The sequence below is a fragment of the Apostichopus japonicus genome, chromosome 8 (genome assembly GCF_037975245.1).
Source record: "Apostichopus japonicus isolate 1M-3 chromosome 8, ASM3797524v1, whole genome shotgun sequence".
Lineage (NCBI taxonomy): Eukaryota > Metazoa > Echinodermata > Holothuroidea > Aspidochirotida > Stichopodidae > Apostichopus > Apostichopus japonicus.
This window is the reverse complement of record NC_092568.1, coordinates 4,167,994-4,187,202: the sequence shown is the minus strand read 5'-3', so window position 1 is coordinate 4,187,202 and position 19,209 is coordinate 4,167,994. Positions and strand designations below refer to the sequence as shown.

General features: G+C 34.7%; 1 protein-coding gene across 13 annotated transcripts in view; it reads right to left on the bottom strand.

Annotated features, from left to right (window-relative positions):
* Nucleotides 1-19,209, bottom strand: part of LOC139971570 (fibroblast growth factor receptor-like) — a 189,551-nt gene that overhangs the window by 52,243 nt on the left and 118,099 nt on the right. Inside the window, exon 1 of one of the 13 annotated variants that reach the window (XM_071978168.1) lies at nucleotides 6,576-6,621. The exons of the other annotated variants lie outside the window; for them this stretch is intronic. Coding sequence (XP_071834269.1) covers nucleotides 6,576-6,605 — 30 coding nt within the window. The 5' untranslated portion in view covers nucleotides 6,606-6,621. Of the gene's footprint in view, nucleotides 1-6,575; nucleotides 6,622-19,209 lie in introns of those variants that run through there. 13 annotated transcript variants of the gene reach the window in all.

Here is a 19,209-nt window from a genome sequence, read left to right as displayed (position 1 = left end):
AAGAAAGAAAGAAAAAGAAGCATAAAGTTGGATTTTAGTGCTAACTATAAATAACTTTAATGTTTATGATACTGTCAAAGAATGTTCAAGTTTCACAAAATGTGAAACTTTCCTTTCTCCTTTCTCTCAAACTGAAAGATGATCAATACTATTAAGTTCCAGCTGCCACATTTAATCTTTTTAAGTGAAATGACATAATTCAAACTTTTCAAAGTACTTTTCTGATAGGGTTTAACCAAATTCGAGGTATTATATTCGCCCAAACATCTTCAATGCTATAACTAAATCGCTGATGTTGTTCTCTGATCATGAGTGCACCAATATACATTCAACTTTCTTGCACACTTGGGATGGGGGGGGGGGAAGGGGGATGAACTGTATAATAATTGTAAGTCACGTCTCATTTCCGTACCATGACTTCCAACCTGGTACAAAAGAAGCAAAAGCCCTTTATTGCTCCTTTACAAGTTTGTACATGATCAAAAGATTAAAGTATAATTTAAAGTCCTAGTTGAACATTAAAGACCTTATATTTTTTTCTTTTTCTTCTAAAAATATAGTGGTAACTTAAGGAAAACCAACCATGGTAACACAAAATAGGCTATAAATCAGTTTTAAGGAAGCAACTAAAAGTGCACTTTGTAATGCACATGGAGACTTGTCTTGAGATAGTTTTATCAGAGTATGAGTTATTAGTTGTTCAAACCATTTGGTGTGGCATTTTACTTGACGCTGAAGTAATTACGGAATATCTCATATTGTAAATCCTTCAGGTAGAAATAGAAAAAAATAAAAAATAAAACGAGTACTTTAACAGAACAACGTGGTTCCTTAAATTGTAACTTATTAGCCAATGCTGTGCATGTTTCAAGATCAAGGTTACAGGACGAGGAGGAGGAGGCGGAAAGGAGGAACGCATGGAGCAACGAGGGAATGGGAATTAGTGTTATATAGGAAGGAAGGAAGAGGATAGGGGCCATAAGGGAAATGGGGGGGGGATTGGAAGGAAAAGGAATTTAGGAACGGGAGAGGGATATGTAGAGGAGAGAAGGGAGAGAGGGTGAGAGGGCAGGGAGAGGATGGAGGGAAGAGAGGGGCAAGAGGGGAGAGAGGGGAGAGAGTGGAGAGAATGGAGATGGGGGAGAGAGGGGAGAGAGGGGAGAGAGGGGAGGAGTTAGTGGACAATAAACTCAGACAACTTCTGTGATAGAGATATCCTGCTTTACATACAGGGGTAGAAGACATAGTATATAGCTGTACATGAGTTGTTGCAATTGGCATCCTGAACCAAACTTGATATAGCTAAGAGGATATTTCCAATATTTCTTTAAATTTGTGGATGGTTCAATTACATAACTCAACATTCAATATGAAGTCAGCTGAGTATAAGATATATACGTATATTAATCTAATATTGATGATATGTTAAAGTATAATACATCCATCCTTAAGAGTCTACATGTAGGTTCAACCTACAAACAAAGGTCAAATTAGGAAGTTGTTTTAATTTCTCCATATATTACTCTCATAATTAGATAAGATTATAGGGGTTTTGATGAAATCAAGACATTTACCTCATGAATTATTACAGTGGTCAATGAACATTAGAAAATATTTGACTATATTTGAGACCTGAAATTCTGAGGTAACTCTAAAAAAAAGATTCATTTTGCAAACAAGATATATATATATGATCATGAACATAGAATATATACTTTGGACCACAAAATTTCAATTTTGATATTCCCGGAAGAAATAATTACTATATTGATATTTTTCATTGGATTAAGAAACCTCTTCCTTTCCCTTTTGACCAAAAATTTCCACGGAGAAAAAAAGTGCCGGAGGACATTAAAATATCTGCTAAGATTACAGTATTATCACCACAACAAATAACCCCTGTCCTTTTCACTTTTCTTTTCAACAAAAATTTATTTTGGAAGAGAGAGTTATCAATTTGAGAAAGAGATAGAAAGGAATCTAGAAGAAGTAGAAGAAATATGATGAGGCTGAGGAGTGCAGGTGATTGGATTAATTGGGCAAAAAATTCATTCCAAGCTCTAAACCAGAAAGCTTAAACTTGTGAGTCGTGTAAATTCCAATTCCGACTGATACTGAGCTAGTCATTGAACTTCTTGTTTCTTCAAAGTCAGGTTACTTGATCACATGATCACATGCATGGATGTGCATAAGGTTATAACGGTCCCTAAAGTGACATCTTGAACGAGTTTGAGATGGATTGACCGAGGTATTTGGATCGCTATCTAGCGTATAATCCGCCTGAAAGGCACTTAATTATATTATCACCTTAAGAAGTCACATATATATTATGTATGTCGGGGAGTGATGTCTGAATGGCATTTGACGTAAAACATTTCACATCAGGTCCAGGCTATCTACTTTACACTTTTACCATCGGTCTGCACCTTTGACTGTTTCAAAGAGCTGCATTTCAGCTGGGTGGGAAAAATGTAGATTTCTCCTAGATAGAAACATCCGGTGCTCAAATCCAGCACTAACCAAAATGCTAGGTTTCATAGTACTCAATTAATGGCACACTTAACCACAGCACTAGTAAAATGTGACCCGAGGCCAAAAGAAGAACTTGAGGAGAAAACCCAAAACAGAGGCCTCTTGTGTTTAATATAAAGTTAGTATTCCCTTAAAATCCTGTAAAGATATACCTTAAAAAGCAGAATATATGCAAATTGAAGTATCCTTTGGATATTTTAGCTTTCGGTGAGTAAAATTTATAATAAAGTCTATTCTTAGTCAATCAATATTTCTATTAATGTATTCTTGGATGAATACCAACCTCACATATAGTCTAGGAAAGTCTGATTATATCACTTGGTAATAAAAATTCTGCAAATAGCTTTAAGCCATAGGTATTCCATTGTACCAAAACAAAACTAAATAGTTCAAGTTCTATTTTCACAAATTTATGGCACTGGCATATTATGGCAATGCTAGAAAATAGTCCATTTTCATATATATCCTATTATCCACATTAAATTGAATAAGACCACTTTGAATTACACATTTATAGCTATGACTGAGTTTCATATCACGTTAAGGATAAACTTCAACATAAAATTACATAAACTCAGTATAACAATTTACATGTTTTTTAAGCCAAGGAATATTTTCCCCCAAAAATACGACACTGCATACTAATACAGTACTGTAAATTCTTAGAAACTTAAACTCTGCCAGTCAGCGGGCCCTCTCGGACTGCAGTGTGACTCGAAGGAAGACAGTTTGAAAATTGGCAATCATACCGACTCAGATGAGGAGAGAGAAAAGGACAAGGTCATACTCTCGCTGGGATTGACCACAGTTTGATTTTGAAACTGACTCTCGTGTGGATCATACGACGACGACGATGACATGCTCAGGCTGTCATTTCTGGTTTCGAGTATTCTTTGAAATGTGAGATCGCTCAAAGTATCAAGTAGTTAGTTTTTTTCCCTCAAAAGTCAAAAATTGCTTGCTTCAGTAATAAATGAAGAGAAAATGGAAATGCGTACAGTTAGATGGTTAATATGTTGTCCGCATAAGTTCTATACTCCAAGGACTCAGAGGGATGAATGTATAGCAGTCTGTTGGTTCTACTGAAACTATAGTATCATAATTAAGGACACAAAATACGACCATAATTTATCAAAATATATGCCTCTAAGATCTCCACCATCTGAGTGAACCTTTCATAATGATTCTCCTAGTCACTACAGTCGTGGCTGTACCAGATCGTAGAGTTTATCAGATTTGTAGTATTACCTGAAATAATCACATATATGGGAAAGGATAAAGTACAAATTAGAAATCATGAACTATTTACGATATTATTTGGAATTTGACTGTAGCCAATTTAAATTACTATGACTGATTTCCTTACGCAATTTTAATATAGAAGAGCAAGTGTGGATCCGGTGGGGAGGGGGGGGGGTGGATGGCTGTTGGTGTACACTCCCTCATTTTCAACGTCACATGAAAACTGAAAAATAGGATATTACTGTATTGTATTGCAGGCAGTTCTAATTTAAACCTATTAAATTATGTCTCAGAAGGCACTATTTCTTGTTTAAAATAATATACTGTTTTCGTTACAGGAAAGTTAATATACTTTTTCTGGGGTTGAAGAATCTAATGCCATTATTTGAGCTGTCCAGGCTACAAAACCTAGGGATGCACTACTTCCTAGTAACCTTCTTTATAAAGTAAAGTGGCTGGATTCTAAATCTCAACCAAAAATGAATAAGTCAGAGAAGATCAACTCACTTCATTAAGAGTATTATTTATTGGTCTACTCCGAGTAAAATGTATGCCTACATAAAAATTTGACATTATATTTCAAGCATATGATCAACTCTTTTTCAGGACCTAGTGCAGATTGTTTTTACAACACATTTTTTCACTATGCTGACTTTTTTCCCCGGTATTTTTACAAAGTTGTGATGAACTTCTAAGTTTAACCGTGCGCTAATTGCTTCAACCCATTATATCCTACTTCACTGGAATACCTTCGCTTAAATCATCTCGTGGGAGCTGACGGTCGCTCAACCGGCCTTTTGATTTCACAAGCTGTTACTTCCGGGAAGACTCAATTGACTTAATTAAAAGAACAAACACATATGGACAACCACCACTGATAACACTAACGACAAGCGCATGGGCAAATGGCACAATGACTATCGAATAATATATGCGATAATTAAGTACATAAAATTATCAGCAAATCTAGCTGACTCAGATCAGGTAGCTATATAGCTGATCATGTGAATTAGTTGCTTTATTGTGGAGGCAGGTCAAATCATAACTTGGGGTTAAAACATTTGTCAATCGATCGTTTGGGTGTGTGTTATAATGGACGCTAATTAAATTGTGGAACGATTAGTCTGTCCAGCTTAATTTGAGCTAAGCTTGATGGTGTTTAGCTGCAGGAGATGTTGGATTAATCAATAGTGGCTTCAAAGAAACGGAGACAAATCTCAATGTAATTATTCATTAAATCAAAGTTATTATTAGAAAAAATCAATAAAATCATAGGTGTTCCACAATTAAAATGTGGAGTATGTAGTATCATCAGTGGGACATCCTAGCTATAGCTGGGACTGATAAATTATGGAGACTTTTCCACTAGGTAATGACAGACTAGGCCAATGTAGTCTGAGGAAAAAGAGTGTGTGGCTTGGGAGGATAAGTTAAATGTTCCTAATATTAAACTTTCTGTAAAAATTAGTGACAATTTACCAGTTATATTCTGTCACACATTTCCTCCTGTGAACTAGATATGTGTAAAGGGAGGGGGAGGGGGGGGGAGGTAGTTGGTTGATAATTCTTCATCTTCCAAAATTTACCCCTCCCCTTGACAGCAGTTTCCTATACCAAGGTCACCTTGATAGAAAGCACATTGTGTTTTAGAACCTGGCAAAAGTTTGAGAATTTACTGTTTTGGCATCGCCATGACGATAATATTGTTTAAAACAGTTTGAATTCACAGGCGGCAAGTTACATCTGTCAAACAGAGATCTACAAATTGCACAGTTTGTAATTTACAATCAAAATGAATTTTGGCTGCTATTTTGCAGTCTGCAAAGATAATACACTTTGATGTTTTTTTCCCTGCATGATTAGGCAGATACTTTTAGCTACGTGCATGATTTTTCAAGTGGCAGCTAAGAAATTAAGGAGAACGGCCTTTTTGAATACTATAGTATGAAATGACAGTGTACGGTATTACCAGTAATTTCCAGCCATAACCAAAACCCGATTGGGTCCTTTTAACCATTAATAGCACAAACTGGAATGCCACAAAGTTTGCACACTATCCATAAAAATTCTGTTCATTTTATTATACAGCAGCAAACAACATAGAATAAAACAGCAGAGGAAGGAAAAAGGATGAAACCACCACAAAAAAAAAATCTCACCCATATATATCTGAAAATCTCAATATGTTAAAGAGAAATTCATCACTTGGGAATTGAAGGAGTTTGGGGACTTGTTATTGAATACTTCTTGACAGCCTCAGTAAACCGAGGAAAACAGAAATTTGAGGCACGGATTGAGAAAAGGTATTAATAACTGAGCACATTGCAAATATTGATGATAGAAAAAAGGAAAGACCTAAAGTATAGACATATTCGCTTTATTGATAAAAAAAGGAGAAAGAGAGAGAAAAAACACCCCACGCACAAAAAACTAATAAAAAACAAACAAACAAAACAGGAAAACAACAAATTGGCCATTTCACATGGATATATGTAAAAATCAACAATATGTAAAAATCAACATTTTTAGATAATTTTCAACATTTTTTTTTTCCATTTAATTTTGATCAAACAAGACAGAAAGTCACAACAAAGGGTTACTGAGATGGCGATGATGAAATTTCACAGATATTGCATATCAAACTTTTACTCTCTAAGCCTGAGACAGATCTGCTCGGCAGTCGGACAATAGGTCAATGCCGCATAAATTTATACGCTCTTGCAGATGGGTGGGAGTTGTTTATTTTGGGATGTTTTTCAAAGGTTTAATTTGGGAAACTTTCCTCTTAAGAACTGAAGTACCTCTTGGAAATCTGTTCCTTTGCTTTCCATCGAGATGGGAGATGCAGATGACAGGTTCATCTAAGATAAAGTCAAGTGTAGCGAAATTGGTAAAGGAATTAAACTAACAAACGTTGGCATGTTCACTCATTAAAAGGGAATTTTCTCTCTGTATAGATAGCTCTGTTTTATTTACAGATAATTAAAGAACCCACCAAAAATAGGACAAACATTCCAGACACCTCCTGATAACTACTGACAGCTCATTCTTCGTTGGGTTGAAATATTAACCGATTCATCATTTAAGCTGAGCCACATGTGTTTCTGTTTATAATGTAATAGATCTATTTTTAACATATATTTATATATATATATATATATTTTTAATATATTTAATATATATATATATTTTATATTTTTATATATATATATTTTTAATATATATTTATATATATATATTAATATATATTTACTATTTTTAATATATATTTGATAAGTTGACAATTAGTTGGAGTAGCTATTAATCAGGCAGTTATATTTAAAAAAGTAAGCGTGTTATTAACAGCTTCTACAAAGTTTCAAGATATTAAACATCGAATTCCATACATAGAATATCGTATCCCAGCAATTTTGTAATGGGTATGCCAAGCTTTCAAGATTAATTTATGCCTAATGACGGGTGAAGAATTATGAAAAGTTGGGTAGATCAATGAGGGGGGGGGGGGGAGGGTGGGCACCTATCTTATGAAAACCATTTGGCACCAAAATTAGCTGAAAACATAATTTTGCAGACGCATGCCCTTTCCTTAGTTTAACTGATATCATTTCATGTACTACTCTTGTGGTAGTAATTTCACCAACTACTGATACTTGCCTACATGGCCCCTCTCCCTCCCTCCCTCCCTCCCTCTCCTCTCTCCCCTCTCCCTCCATCAGTATCCCTCCCTCTCCACCTCCATCCCTCCAGGATTGCATGGCCACTCATGTCTCAGACTAAGTTTTTTTTTACATGACTTATTGTTTTCTTTCCTGGTCAAATTTGACAGACTGTATCAAATTCACTAAATACAGCTTTCCAAAGGTGATACCTAGATGCAGTACACCCAAAACAAAATTTCTATATAGTCTATGCTATATCAAATTAAAATGAAAGTTATGTACCAAATTTAACCTTTACAGGAAAAAAGTTCACTTTATCTTGATTGAATACTTCCAAGCAATCGCTCCAATGAATGGCACCTTCCAAGATATCGAAATTTTATTAATAGCCATAATCCTTGAAAGTTTGGGGAAAAAATATTGAGAATGAAAAACAACAACACAAAAACAACATTAAGATAATCCTTTCACAATTAAATGATGCATCTATATATTAAGAACCAATCAGCTTCTCTGATTCAACGGCCAATCATAATAATAATACCGTTATGGGTGCATGTATTAGTGAAAATCATTCTAAATTATTAAACGCTCTCTTAGCCAGAATACATGTTTACCTTTCATTAGCAAACTTTCTGTAACTGCGATTATTGGTCGTGAGTTGATTGGACACATGTTCACAAAATGAATCGACATGATTCCCTTTAGGTAAGTGACCTTAAACATGCCAATAGATTACACAAAAAGTTTGTAAAGTTTTACTATATTACCCCTTTTTTTTTATGAGTTACGGTATGCAAACGCAGACTGCAGGTCTAAAGGAGACCAGCTTCTGCAAGTTTCTTGTAAATTTATTTTGTTGAACTTATAATTGAATTTGCATTTGATGTAGTTTATTGCTTGGACTTTAGTTGAATTCAATTTGGATGTAAATTCAGAGATCACTAACCGCCATGGTTATACAGTACTGAGTACATTGAAACATAATAAAACAGAAGGATTGCTAAAGCAACATTGTGACAGTAGAAAACATAAGGGGGATGGATTGAAAATTTGACTAAGAAATAGGATGAAATGAAATGAAACACTTCAATGTATCCTGATCCAGTGACAGTTTTGAATCCAAAATATATCAAAAGAGCATGAAAAATGGGAAAACAAAAAATACCTTTCCCTGAGCTCCCAAACCAAGAATTAGTAAAAAGGAGGTGTTTTATTCAGCAATCAGTGTTTTCGTGGTATAACCTCAGGCTGAACATTTTCACTTAGGAAAGCAAATTGATATTGATGACGGACGACACGGTCCAGGCATGTATGCATGCATGGATGCTGGCTATTATAATATAGAATAAAACCTGGGAAAACTCACATGACTTCAGGTTGCCCAAATAACTAGTTCAACTAAACTGGAACATACACAATGTTACTATGGTAACACATTCTTGCGTCATTCTGATGTAGTCCGTCCAGACTGGAATACTATGCAAGTGACCCATAAATGACTCCACAGAGTTGAACTGTAGGCCTTACTTAGTTAGTATATGGCAGATCTTATTTTCATCTTAGACTGAATGATGATAGCATTTGTCTTCTCTCTCAGAGGCAGCAGGAAGAGGCAGAAGAGAAGGGAGATAGTCCAAAGTAGCAGAGGATATCACAAGGGGTAAGAGATAGCACAATGGATAAGGAGAATAGGGTATTATATTAGAGGAAGTGGAAGGGATCGAGGAGGCGAGTGAGTTTCCATGGAAACAGATACACGATCATTTATTTGCCCTTAGATAAATTCCAACGGACTACTTAATGTACTTTCTTTCTTTTTTTGAGATCTTTGTCTATAAATTGAAACTAAATGCAAAGTAGATTGATAACGACCAACCAGATTATTCAAGTTCCCGAACATGAAGAGGTTGAATTAAAAGGTGTCTCGAGGAGAGAAAGTGTTATAAAGATTGCCCTCAAAGACAAGTCTACGTGACGTTATCAATGACGTTAACGATACTTCGACTACGCATTCATATGAGCTGGCCTCAAAACTACTGGCTCTTTAATGGCTATTATAAGCGCTAGTGGATTTGCCAGTTGACATATATTACACATGGTGTTAAAGCCGGCTCACAATGGTAGGCTGTCAAAGAAATGGCATGATTTCTAGCATATCAGCTCAATGTTACTGTTTATTATCAGCAAATACCATTGGGCTACTCTCAAAAGCCTGTACAATAAACTGATGTATGTTGTAATGCAGGTAAATGACAGTGAGTATAGTTTTTAAGTACAAGCAGTGGCAGTTTTTGTAGCATCATAGCTGTAGGCTTGAATTGTGATATTCTAGACATGTGTTTGATGTGCTATATGTACCACAACCTGTATTTCAAAGTGGATCACATGTATTCTTGAACTCTTTAACATGTATTTGCAAGTGAAAGAGCTAAATCGCAAATTCAATACAATAGGCACAAAATCATCGAAAAATTAATCAGGGATATCATGATTTGCATAAACCACGTACCTATTGAACTTCTATAGTGACCTCGAGATGATAACTCTAGCAAAGTCATACTAATTGTCAACTGCAATCATACTCATACAGGCAGACGTACTAATTTGGAGCATTTCAACATTTCATTTGAAAAATAATATTTGATTTTTTTTTACATTTATGACAATTCCTACATTTCTGTTTGTAACATGTGCCTATAAATGAGAAACATCTCCACTACATCCTCTTATTTACACAGTGTCCTCCTAGAGATAACCAATCACGTCCATTGCTCGTTCCATGTGAGCACAGAGACAGAAATTGATTCTTCGTGCACGTGGACTTGGGGGTTTTACGTGCGTACGTGACAACGTGAACTACGATGACGTCAAACTATAGTAATCTCCTTGCAGTATTAATATCTAAAATGAAACCCACCTTGGCTATTTAGTCTTCGAGCGAGTGGGACTTCCGCTATTGTACGTAGTACGTTCGTACATGTCAACTCAAAATGATGACGACACCGAGCTCATCTTCTTCAAGTATTTCTAAAATGTCTATAAGCAAAAGAAATCCAACTTGGTGTGTCTAGAGGAGATAGAATCTGTGTTACATGCATTTCTCCAGTCACTTTCTCTCGCAAAATATGACAAACTGCAGATTTTAAGATCCCTTTGCTTTTGCTGTTTATCTTTAAGAAATTTTCACAGATCCTTTATTACAATTATAGAAATATAACAGATGAGACAAATAGCATCTCTATCAGGTCTCTCTGTTTAACCTGTGGCAGTTCATGTAAAAATGAAGCGTTAGAAAAGTGTTGGCTTATCCTATATATTCCTTAGTATTTAACAAAGTTTCAGGCCATATGAGAATGGGGGTGTGGGGGGGGCAGGTGAGGCTATAGCCATGGTGTTTGGAGTCAATAAGGGTGGTCTGAGGCAAATATGGGGTAAAGAATGTATAAATATACCATGGATTTATGAAGACTTCAAAAAGTGGGGCCTGTTGACATAATTATTCCGAAGGGACTGACCTGGCCCTCAAGCCCCCAGAAGTGTTAACGGGGTTAACCAAGCTCAGTTTATAATCTAGGCAAAATATCAAAATTACTACTACTACTACCACTAGTACAGGCAATGAATCATTAGCATAAATGCCGTCCAAAAGTGTGTTGCACAAATTACGAAACAGGCCAGGGAGGATATTTCTTACAATAAATCTGAAAACTAAAATTTATCGACATTGCATAAACCAGCTAGGCCTGCACCTGCCAGCCAGCAAAACAAGAAATGAAGATCATGGATTTGAAAATAAACTAGAATGGGCATCTGGGAATAAAGTACGATCTTCAAGTGTTTTATGACTCATTTTGTGAGGAAAACGAGGACTTTTACTGATTAATGACACGGTTATTAAACATTGGAGCCACAGTCGTAATAAATGGCTAAATGAAGATGCTCTTGGAGTTTATGTAAAGTAGGGTACCTTTAATATGTCTGGGAATTTACAGAGTGAAAACAAAATTGTTCCAGACAGATCAGAGACAAGAGTTGGAAGGACTTGCTGTCACACTGTACTATCAGATAATTTACATTTGAATTAACAAAGCGGCTGAGTGGCCGGACTTGGCCCAAAATAATTAGCGTTATCATAAATAACGAGAAGTATTTTTTATTGTTCGTCAGAATGATTTCAAACTGTTTCAGAATTGCTAAAAAGTTGGCTATGTTTCTACTAGGTATCATAGTTTATACGGCTGGGAATATTACACAGTATATGTAAAATAAAAAATAAAAAATTAAAGAATGTTGATCCTGTGTGGGAAGTGACAAAGAAGAGGAATTCCAACTTTGCGATTAAAAGATTCACCAATGATATATGTATTCAGAGTTTGGATGGATACATGGCTAATATCCATTCTCCACAGTCGTCATATGTGAATTGTGAGTTTTTATAGTGCACTTTTATTCTTCACATAAACAGTTACACCGAGAACAGGGTATACTGTATATACTGTAGTTGGAATTGGTCTAAGGATCTCATCATGAGTATTATATAATTTATGCATTTAGTTTAGAGACTATGTATAGGCTATGCATTTATTATATTCCATGCATTTGGTGTATTGGCTATGCATTAAGTGTATCATCTATGCATGCAGTATATAGATCCTATGCAATTAGGATAAATTACCTGAAAATGTACTAGTAATTTGCAGGGTCAGACACATCACTGAGACTCTTAGTCTAAGTACTTGAAGAATGCTAATTAGTTTGTTTTTTAGAAAGAATGCAGCAATGACTAATATCTGTGGATAGTACTGTGGATATTGTAGTGAACCAATTTTGCCATTATAATTATTTGTTTGATATATTAATTGTTTCAAGTAATTAAGATCTGAATTTACATTTGTTGTTTATTATAGGCTATGATATGATTTATATAACAAAGGCCGGTGAATTCATTTTCCATGACCAGCTATTCCTTAAGTATGGAGGTGTACATGGGGGGTGGGGGTGGGGGCAGGGGATAGGGGGAGGGGGATTATAAACTTTTCGGAAGCAGTATAATTGGGCCTTGAACTTCATAAATGCTGAGACATATAGTGGCGTATACAATGCCTAGCAAACAGTATATAGTTCAACATTGGAGCTAATTAAAGGGAAGAATTGTCAAAATGGCTTAATCGGTCAGATGAGCCACTTTTTAAGTACCAAATAATACTGAGTATAGATCTTTTATTTGCTCCCATATTTTTCTAGCGTGAATTTTGTTGTTGTAACATCAGTTGGTCAATGTATCCCTCCCTATCACCACTTCCAACCCCCACCATTAAGTGAAGTTGGAAAAGCCGCCTGTATTCTGCTAATTTTGGAAGCAATTAGAGACAGCTGTGCATCAATTGTTACTGTTTGCACATAACATATAACATATATGCATGTGCCTCTGTACATTGTCTCTGTCAATATTTATAAACAAATTTAAGTCAATCAATGCAATCCAGATTATTTTTAGAGCTAATCAATATATCGATCATGACCGGATCGTCTAATTTACTTCAGAAGTTTTTCTCAAATTTCAAATTCCTTCTGCAGTGAATTAGCTTACTAATTGCGTCACCTGGTTCCTTTTTGTATATTTGCAAAGTTGAAATAAACGAAATGAAACAAAACGGATCGTTTTCCTGTCATCCAATAAATGAATCTAAAACATAGTTTTATATGATAATAACTCTGACCAGAACATGACAAGAACACTACTGGAGGAATGCAAACACTTTGGCTGTAAACAAACAAGGACATTATTCTTTTTTTATTTTTGTCATCTTTAATGAGGGTAGTCCTGCTCAGTGCAGAATTAAGCACTGCTTTCCAGAGGGGCCCTCAAAAAGAGGAGCCCTTATACAAATAATGTTGATCATTGTACAATTATATTTCATAAAATTGCAGTACATTTTGAAATTTAATGGTTTATATATGTATTCAGAAATATAATGCTCAGAGGACTGAACCGAATGAAAAGTAACAAATCCCATTTGTAAATGAGTCTGTCATGTACTGCAATGTGGTTTATGTATGTATAACGTTAGCAAGTATATATATATGCAACCATGCATGAAGCTAAGGGAATATTTGAGACTTCTTTCAGTATAAGCAAGTCGTGAATAATTTAAACATCTGTGAGCGTGTGACTCCAAGCAATGAAACATAACCTACATGTTTATATAGTTCTGTACAAACAGTGAAGAATTTAAAGGGTTCAAATTTGTTTTAAGATGTGTCGAAGGCTCTGAGATGTATCTCAAGATTAAAAATAGTTGTAATTAAATAATAAATAATTATAAACAAATACTGGGGTTTGTATAACAACTTGACCATTTTGCTTTGTATGTTACAATGTGATATTGGATAATTTATTCCCTATTGCATAATTTTAATCTATTAGTCTAGTTTTAATGAATAATAACATTTGAATAATAACATTTGAATAGTAACTTTTGACCAAATGCTAATATGCATAGTAATTAGACTAGGCCTTGTCATAAACGGTAATATCACAGGACCTATAGACAAACTATTAAAATTAATGTTCATTGTTTTGAAAAGTAACAGACTGAGTAATAATTAAGTAGCCAACAATTTAATATATATGGTGTTAATAAATCAAACACAATTGACGACTTTAAGTTAATGATACAACTGTGCCCGTAGATTATCGTCAAGTCCCATTCTCAATGTCCATTTAGTTTAACTAAACTATTAAAACTATACTAAACTAAACTGTGCCCCTAGATTATAGTCAATGCCATTCTCAATGTCCATTTAGTTTAACTAAACTATACTAAACTAAACTGTGCCCCTAGATTATAGTCAATGCCCATTCTCAATGTCCATTTAGTTTAACTAAACTAAACTATACTAAACTAAACTAAACTGTGCCCCTAGATTATAGTCAATGCCCATTGTTAATGTCCATTTAGTTTAACTAAACTAAACTATACTAAACTAAACTGTGCCCGAAATTATCGTCAAGTCCCATTCTCAATGTCCATTTAGTTAAACTAAACTAAACTATACTAAACTAAACTGTGCCCCTAGATTATAGTCAATGCCATTCTCAATGTCCATTTAGTTTAATTAAACTAAACTATACTACTAAACTGTGCCCCTAGATTATAGTCAATGCCCATTCTCAATGTCCATTTAGTTTAACTAAACTAAACTAAACTGTGCCCCTAGATTATAGTCAATGCCCATTCTTAATGTCCATTTAGTTTAACTAAACTAAACTATACTAAACTAAACTGTGCCCGTAGATTATAGTCAATGCCCATTCTTAATGTCCATTTAGTTTAACTAAACTAAACTATACTAAACTAAACTGTGCCCGTAGATTATCGTCAAGTCCCAATCTCAATGTCCATTTAGTTAAACTAAACTAAACTATACTAAACTAAACTGTGCCCCTAGATTATAGTCAATGCCCATTCTCAATGTCCATTTAGTTAAACTAAACTAAACTAAATTATACTAAACTAAACTCTGCCCCTAGATTATAGTCAATGCCATTATCAATGTCCATTTAGTTAAACTAAACTAAACTATACTAAACTAAACTGTGCCCCTAGATTATAGTCAATGCCCATTCTCATAGAAAAACAAAAGCTACAAAGAAAAAGGGAAGAAAAAGAAGAAAGATTAAGGTTCAATTGTAACAAACTTTGTCTTGAGCTAATTTAGAGTATTAGCAGAAATATAATTTTTGCAGTTGTTTGACAAATTTAAATACTTTCCGTATGCTTTGGATTTCTATTACAAACCTGCTATTAAATTTCACAACAAAAAGAAACGGCCAAAAAAAAGAAGTAAAATTGAGAAAGGAAAGGAAAAGAAAAGAAAAGAAAACAAACTGATTAGGTTAATAGTTTTCATCTAAGCTATACGACGCCTAGCGTCTGGTTTGGATATAACATGAGTGTCCATAAACGAAAAACAATCACTACAGGGCGATTAAACAGCAGTTATGCTACGAATTGCACTTTGCAAGAGATACAAACCCATCCTAATTATGATTACCTCTAATTGAAAACAGATCATTTCATGGAGAGATGAGGGAGAGACAGAGAGATACTTTGGTAATACATATTGGCTCAGATGAATAATATTCTGTGTAGAGGAAGAGACAATATTTATGACCAAAAAGCACTAGCAACAGCTGAATATCAGAGCAAACTCCTGTAGCAGAAAGGAAGGAATTATTTATTTGAGCTTTGTGCATTGGTTTTTACAGAACTGTGATCTGATGATGGATATTCAACTACCCCCGGCTTTAAGGAGCAATTAATCCATATTTTTTGGGCGCAGATTGATCGATAAATGCCAGAAATATGATTATTGATCCGTTTATGTTGTTCTGTAAAAGAAAGTTGTAATGTCACTAATAGCTCAATGATAGTAACATCTGGCGGCAAACATATATGCAACATAGGACCACATTCCGTTGGCTGACGATATATTGTGAAACTTGTGTAGAACTGAAAAATATATTTCATACTATTAGCTAAAAAACCTCAATATTCTGAACTCAATATTCTCAATATTCTGAACTCAAGATAAAGATTGATATCTCAAGATTGTTTCATTGACATCTCAAGATAGGATTGATTGAATGGAACTTATTTTGACTGGCTACACCCTCGATTCTTCTCTGATTTAAAGGATCTCACAAACACAGTAGGATGTTCTGTGACGTCATAAAACAACAAATTCTCATCGAAAAGATGTTACTTTTCTTTCATAAACTTCTTCTATCCTTAAAATTTTGATACATATCTCTAAGCTGCCAAGCTTCTCTGGATTTTTTTGTAGAAAAAAATTGATCTTCCTCAGTCCCTTCATGAGTGAGTTCAATATTATGAAGAAGAAAAAAAAAAAATTCAGCTGAATTTGCTGTGATGACATTCAATCAATGTTACTAGAAACATTTCCAAATACCATCAAATTTTGAAAAAAAGTTCATATTTCGCCAAGCTAAGTGCTATGAAAGATTGATTCTGTTTTAAAGAATTCAAGCGAAGAAAGTGAGGAGGGACTCAACATTTACCATTGAAATCTTGTCTCTCCATTTATTAATTTTCCGAATCGGCTCATTCTGAACATGGTACAGAATTGTACGTTTAATAAAAAGGACCATTCTGAGAAAATGTAAGCCTTTTACATATCCCTTGATACAAAAGTAGAGCTAAATAATGCAAAACTTCACAGCGACCATTCATCTAATCGATCAGGAGGCTCGTTTTTCAGAAGCCTGGTAAAATAAGGTAAAATAATACAGGTTGTGGTGTTTAGCAGGTACTGTTACAGTCAAAGAACTAGTTGTCATCAGGGACAGTTACGACTTGAGCATTAGCTGGCAATAGTTCAATCTGTAAACTCTCAAATTGTTCAAAGCAAAAGTTTTCCAAATATTCTTAATGCCTCATGTTTTCCAAAAAAAAAAAAAAATTGTTTGAGAGTATTTAAAGATATTTTTTTCATAATGGCACTTGAATGTTCAGTAGCAGTGGACTAAGAAGAGCTGATCTTAAACTGAAGGGGAATTATTTAATCGTTCGAGACGGCAGACGTTCAGATCCTTAAGTTTATGAATTTCTCAACGATTAAGACATTTATGTATAATATTAAATTGGCCTCAGAATCTAGAATGCCAAAGTTGTCAAACAAGTTTTTAAGAAAAAAAAGAAGGAAAAAAAAAGAAGCTTTTCAAGAAAAGAAAGAGCAGTGCACTCAGGTTTAATTCCTCTGGCAAAGAATTATTATTCATCGACACAGATATCAGAGAGGGGATAGAATAGTACAGATATGAATCAATCAGTTACAAGAAAAAACCCCCAGAGGGAGAGGAGCCTGATATGGGATAGGTTTGATGTATGAGGGATGTATTTATGTAGGTTTTTAAAGGCTCAACTGTAGGCCTTTAAAACTGCTTCCAAAGTTTAGCCTAAATCTGTTTATCGACCTCAATAGAAACTTTTGTGATTAATTTACAAAGCTCTTGCTCATTTTGAAAAGCAACACAGCAATTGTAATAATAGTCATAATGAATCATATATATGTAGTCAAATAATAAAGTTGTGTAAAAGTAAGTTGGCCTGACGTTTCGATCCTAGCAGGATCTTCTTCAGAGGCTAAATGACAAGTAACAGTAACAGAAGGGACAAAAACACGCACAGAATACACTGAGACAGGTTAATGAGCATGGTGAACACAAAGAGATAGATGTAAGAGAACTAGTAGACAAGGGATGGAGAGAAGAAAGAAAGAAACCAACAGGGGAAGAGGAGAGGTAGGAGATACACAGTAGAGGGCCAAAGAGAGGATTAAGGGAAGGGGGTAGGGAATAAACTGGAGAAGGACAAAGACAGAAAAGTGTGGAGAAAAAAAGGTGGAAGAGAGCTAGGAGAAGAGGAGTGACAGGGGTGGGGGGAACAAGGGGAGATGGATGGGGGGAATAATAAAATTGACAACAATTATGAGGTGCTGAGTCCTGATGGTTCAAACCCTCTTAACTATTATAACCCAATAGATGCTAGTCACTTCTGATGTGAATTAATACATGTTTATATATCTCTGAACCAAAACTAGTAAATCAATAATCAATTAAATTAATGAATGAAAGAATGAATGAATGGATGAATAAATGCACGACTGAATGAATGAATGCACAAATGAATGAACAAATGCATGAATTAATGCATGCATGAATGAATGAATGAATGAATGAATGAATGTATGAAAGAATGAATAAAAATGATTGCCCAGGAAGGGTTGCACTATTTAATATAGAAGAATTAATGCACGAATTTCATTACAGATGGTTAAAATCCAGTATTCAAGATTACATCCCATATAAGGCATTTTTTGTATTGTTCTTAATATTAAGTACAAACAACTTGTTGTAATAATTTCTCCTTGTTTGTTGTTCCAATAATTTGCTCTAAATTTTCCTAGTCCTTCATGTTAATGGCCATGTAACTTGCTCACTAACTATGATTCTTCTTGATGTCAATTTAATTTGTCACTAATATCATACAATCAACTACAGAACGGTGACAGTGAAAATATTTGCCATTCTAGCCCAAGATGACAAATGGCTTGCAGCTTCTTATTGGCCCCCCCCCCTCCCCCTCCCCAAGCAAAGGAATGGTTCTGCATGTATATGGTTTGTTGGAGTTAAAGGCTGGATGGAGTGCTCAGTTGGTAGAGTGCAAGGGGTTGTATTTCTGGTGACACTGGGTTGAATAATCCCGTGCTAGCCAAAATATCTTTGCTCTTTCAAAATTGCCATATTAATACCGTCTGAGATTATTGGATTAGTCAGTGCTATATTATGCTTGATATGGTAGAATAATATATACCATTAGGGATTCTACAAATTAGAAATGCCCGACTTGATGAAAATGATCTCCATATTAAAAATAAAAACTATACCAATTACTAACAGCGAGAATAATTGCCCTGCACCATTTATAGTTAGCCTTGCGGGGTTTCTCCCACAGTTGTGGTAGCTTAAACGTGCTAATTATTATTATTGTTCTTCTTCTTATTATTTTTATGATTATTTATTATTATTATTAATTTTTATTATTATTATTAATTTTATCATTATAATTATTATAATTATAGGTTTGACAGTCAATAAAATGCGAACTGCATCGTTTAAGGTAAATTACACAAATTTATAGCATATTGTGTAACTCTATTTAATAATGTGTTTGCATGTATATGTTTT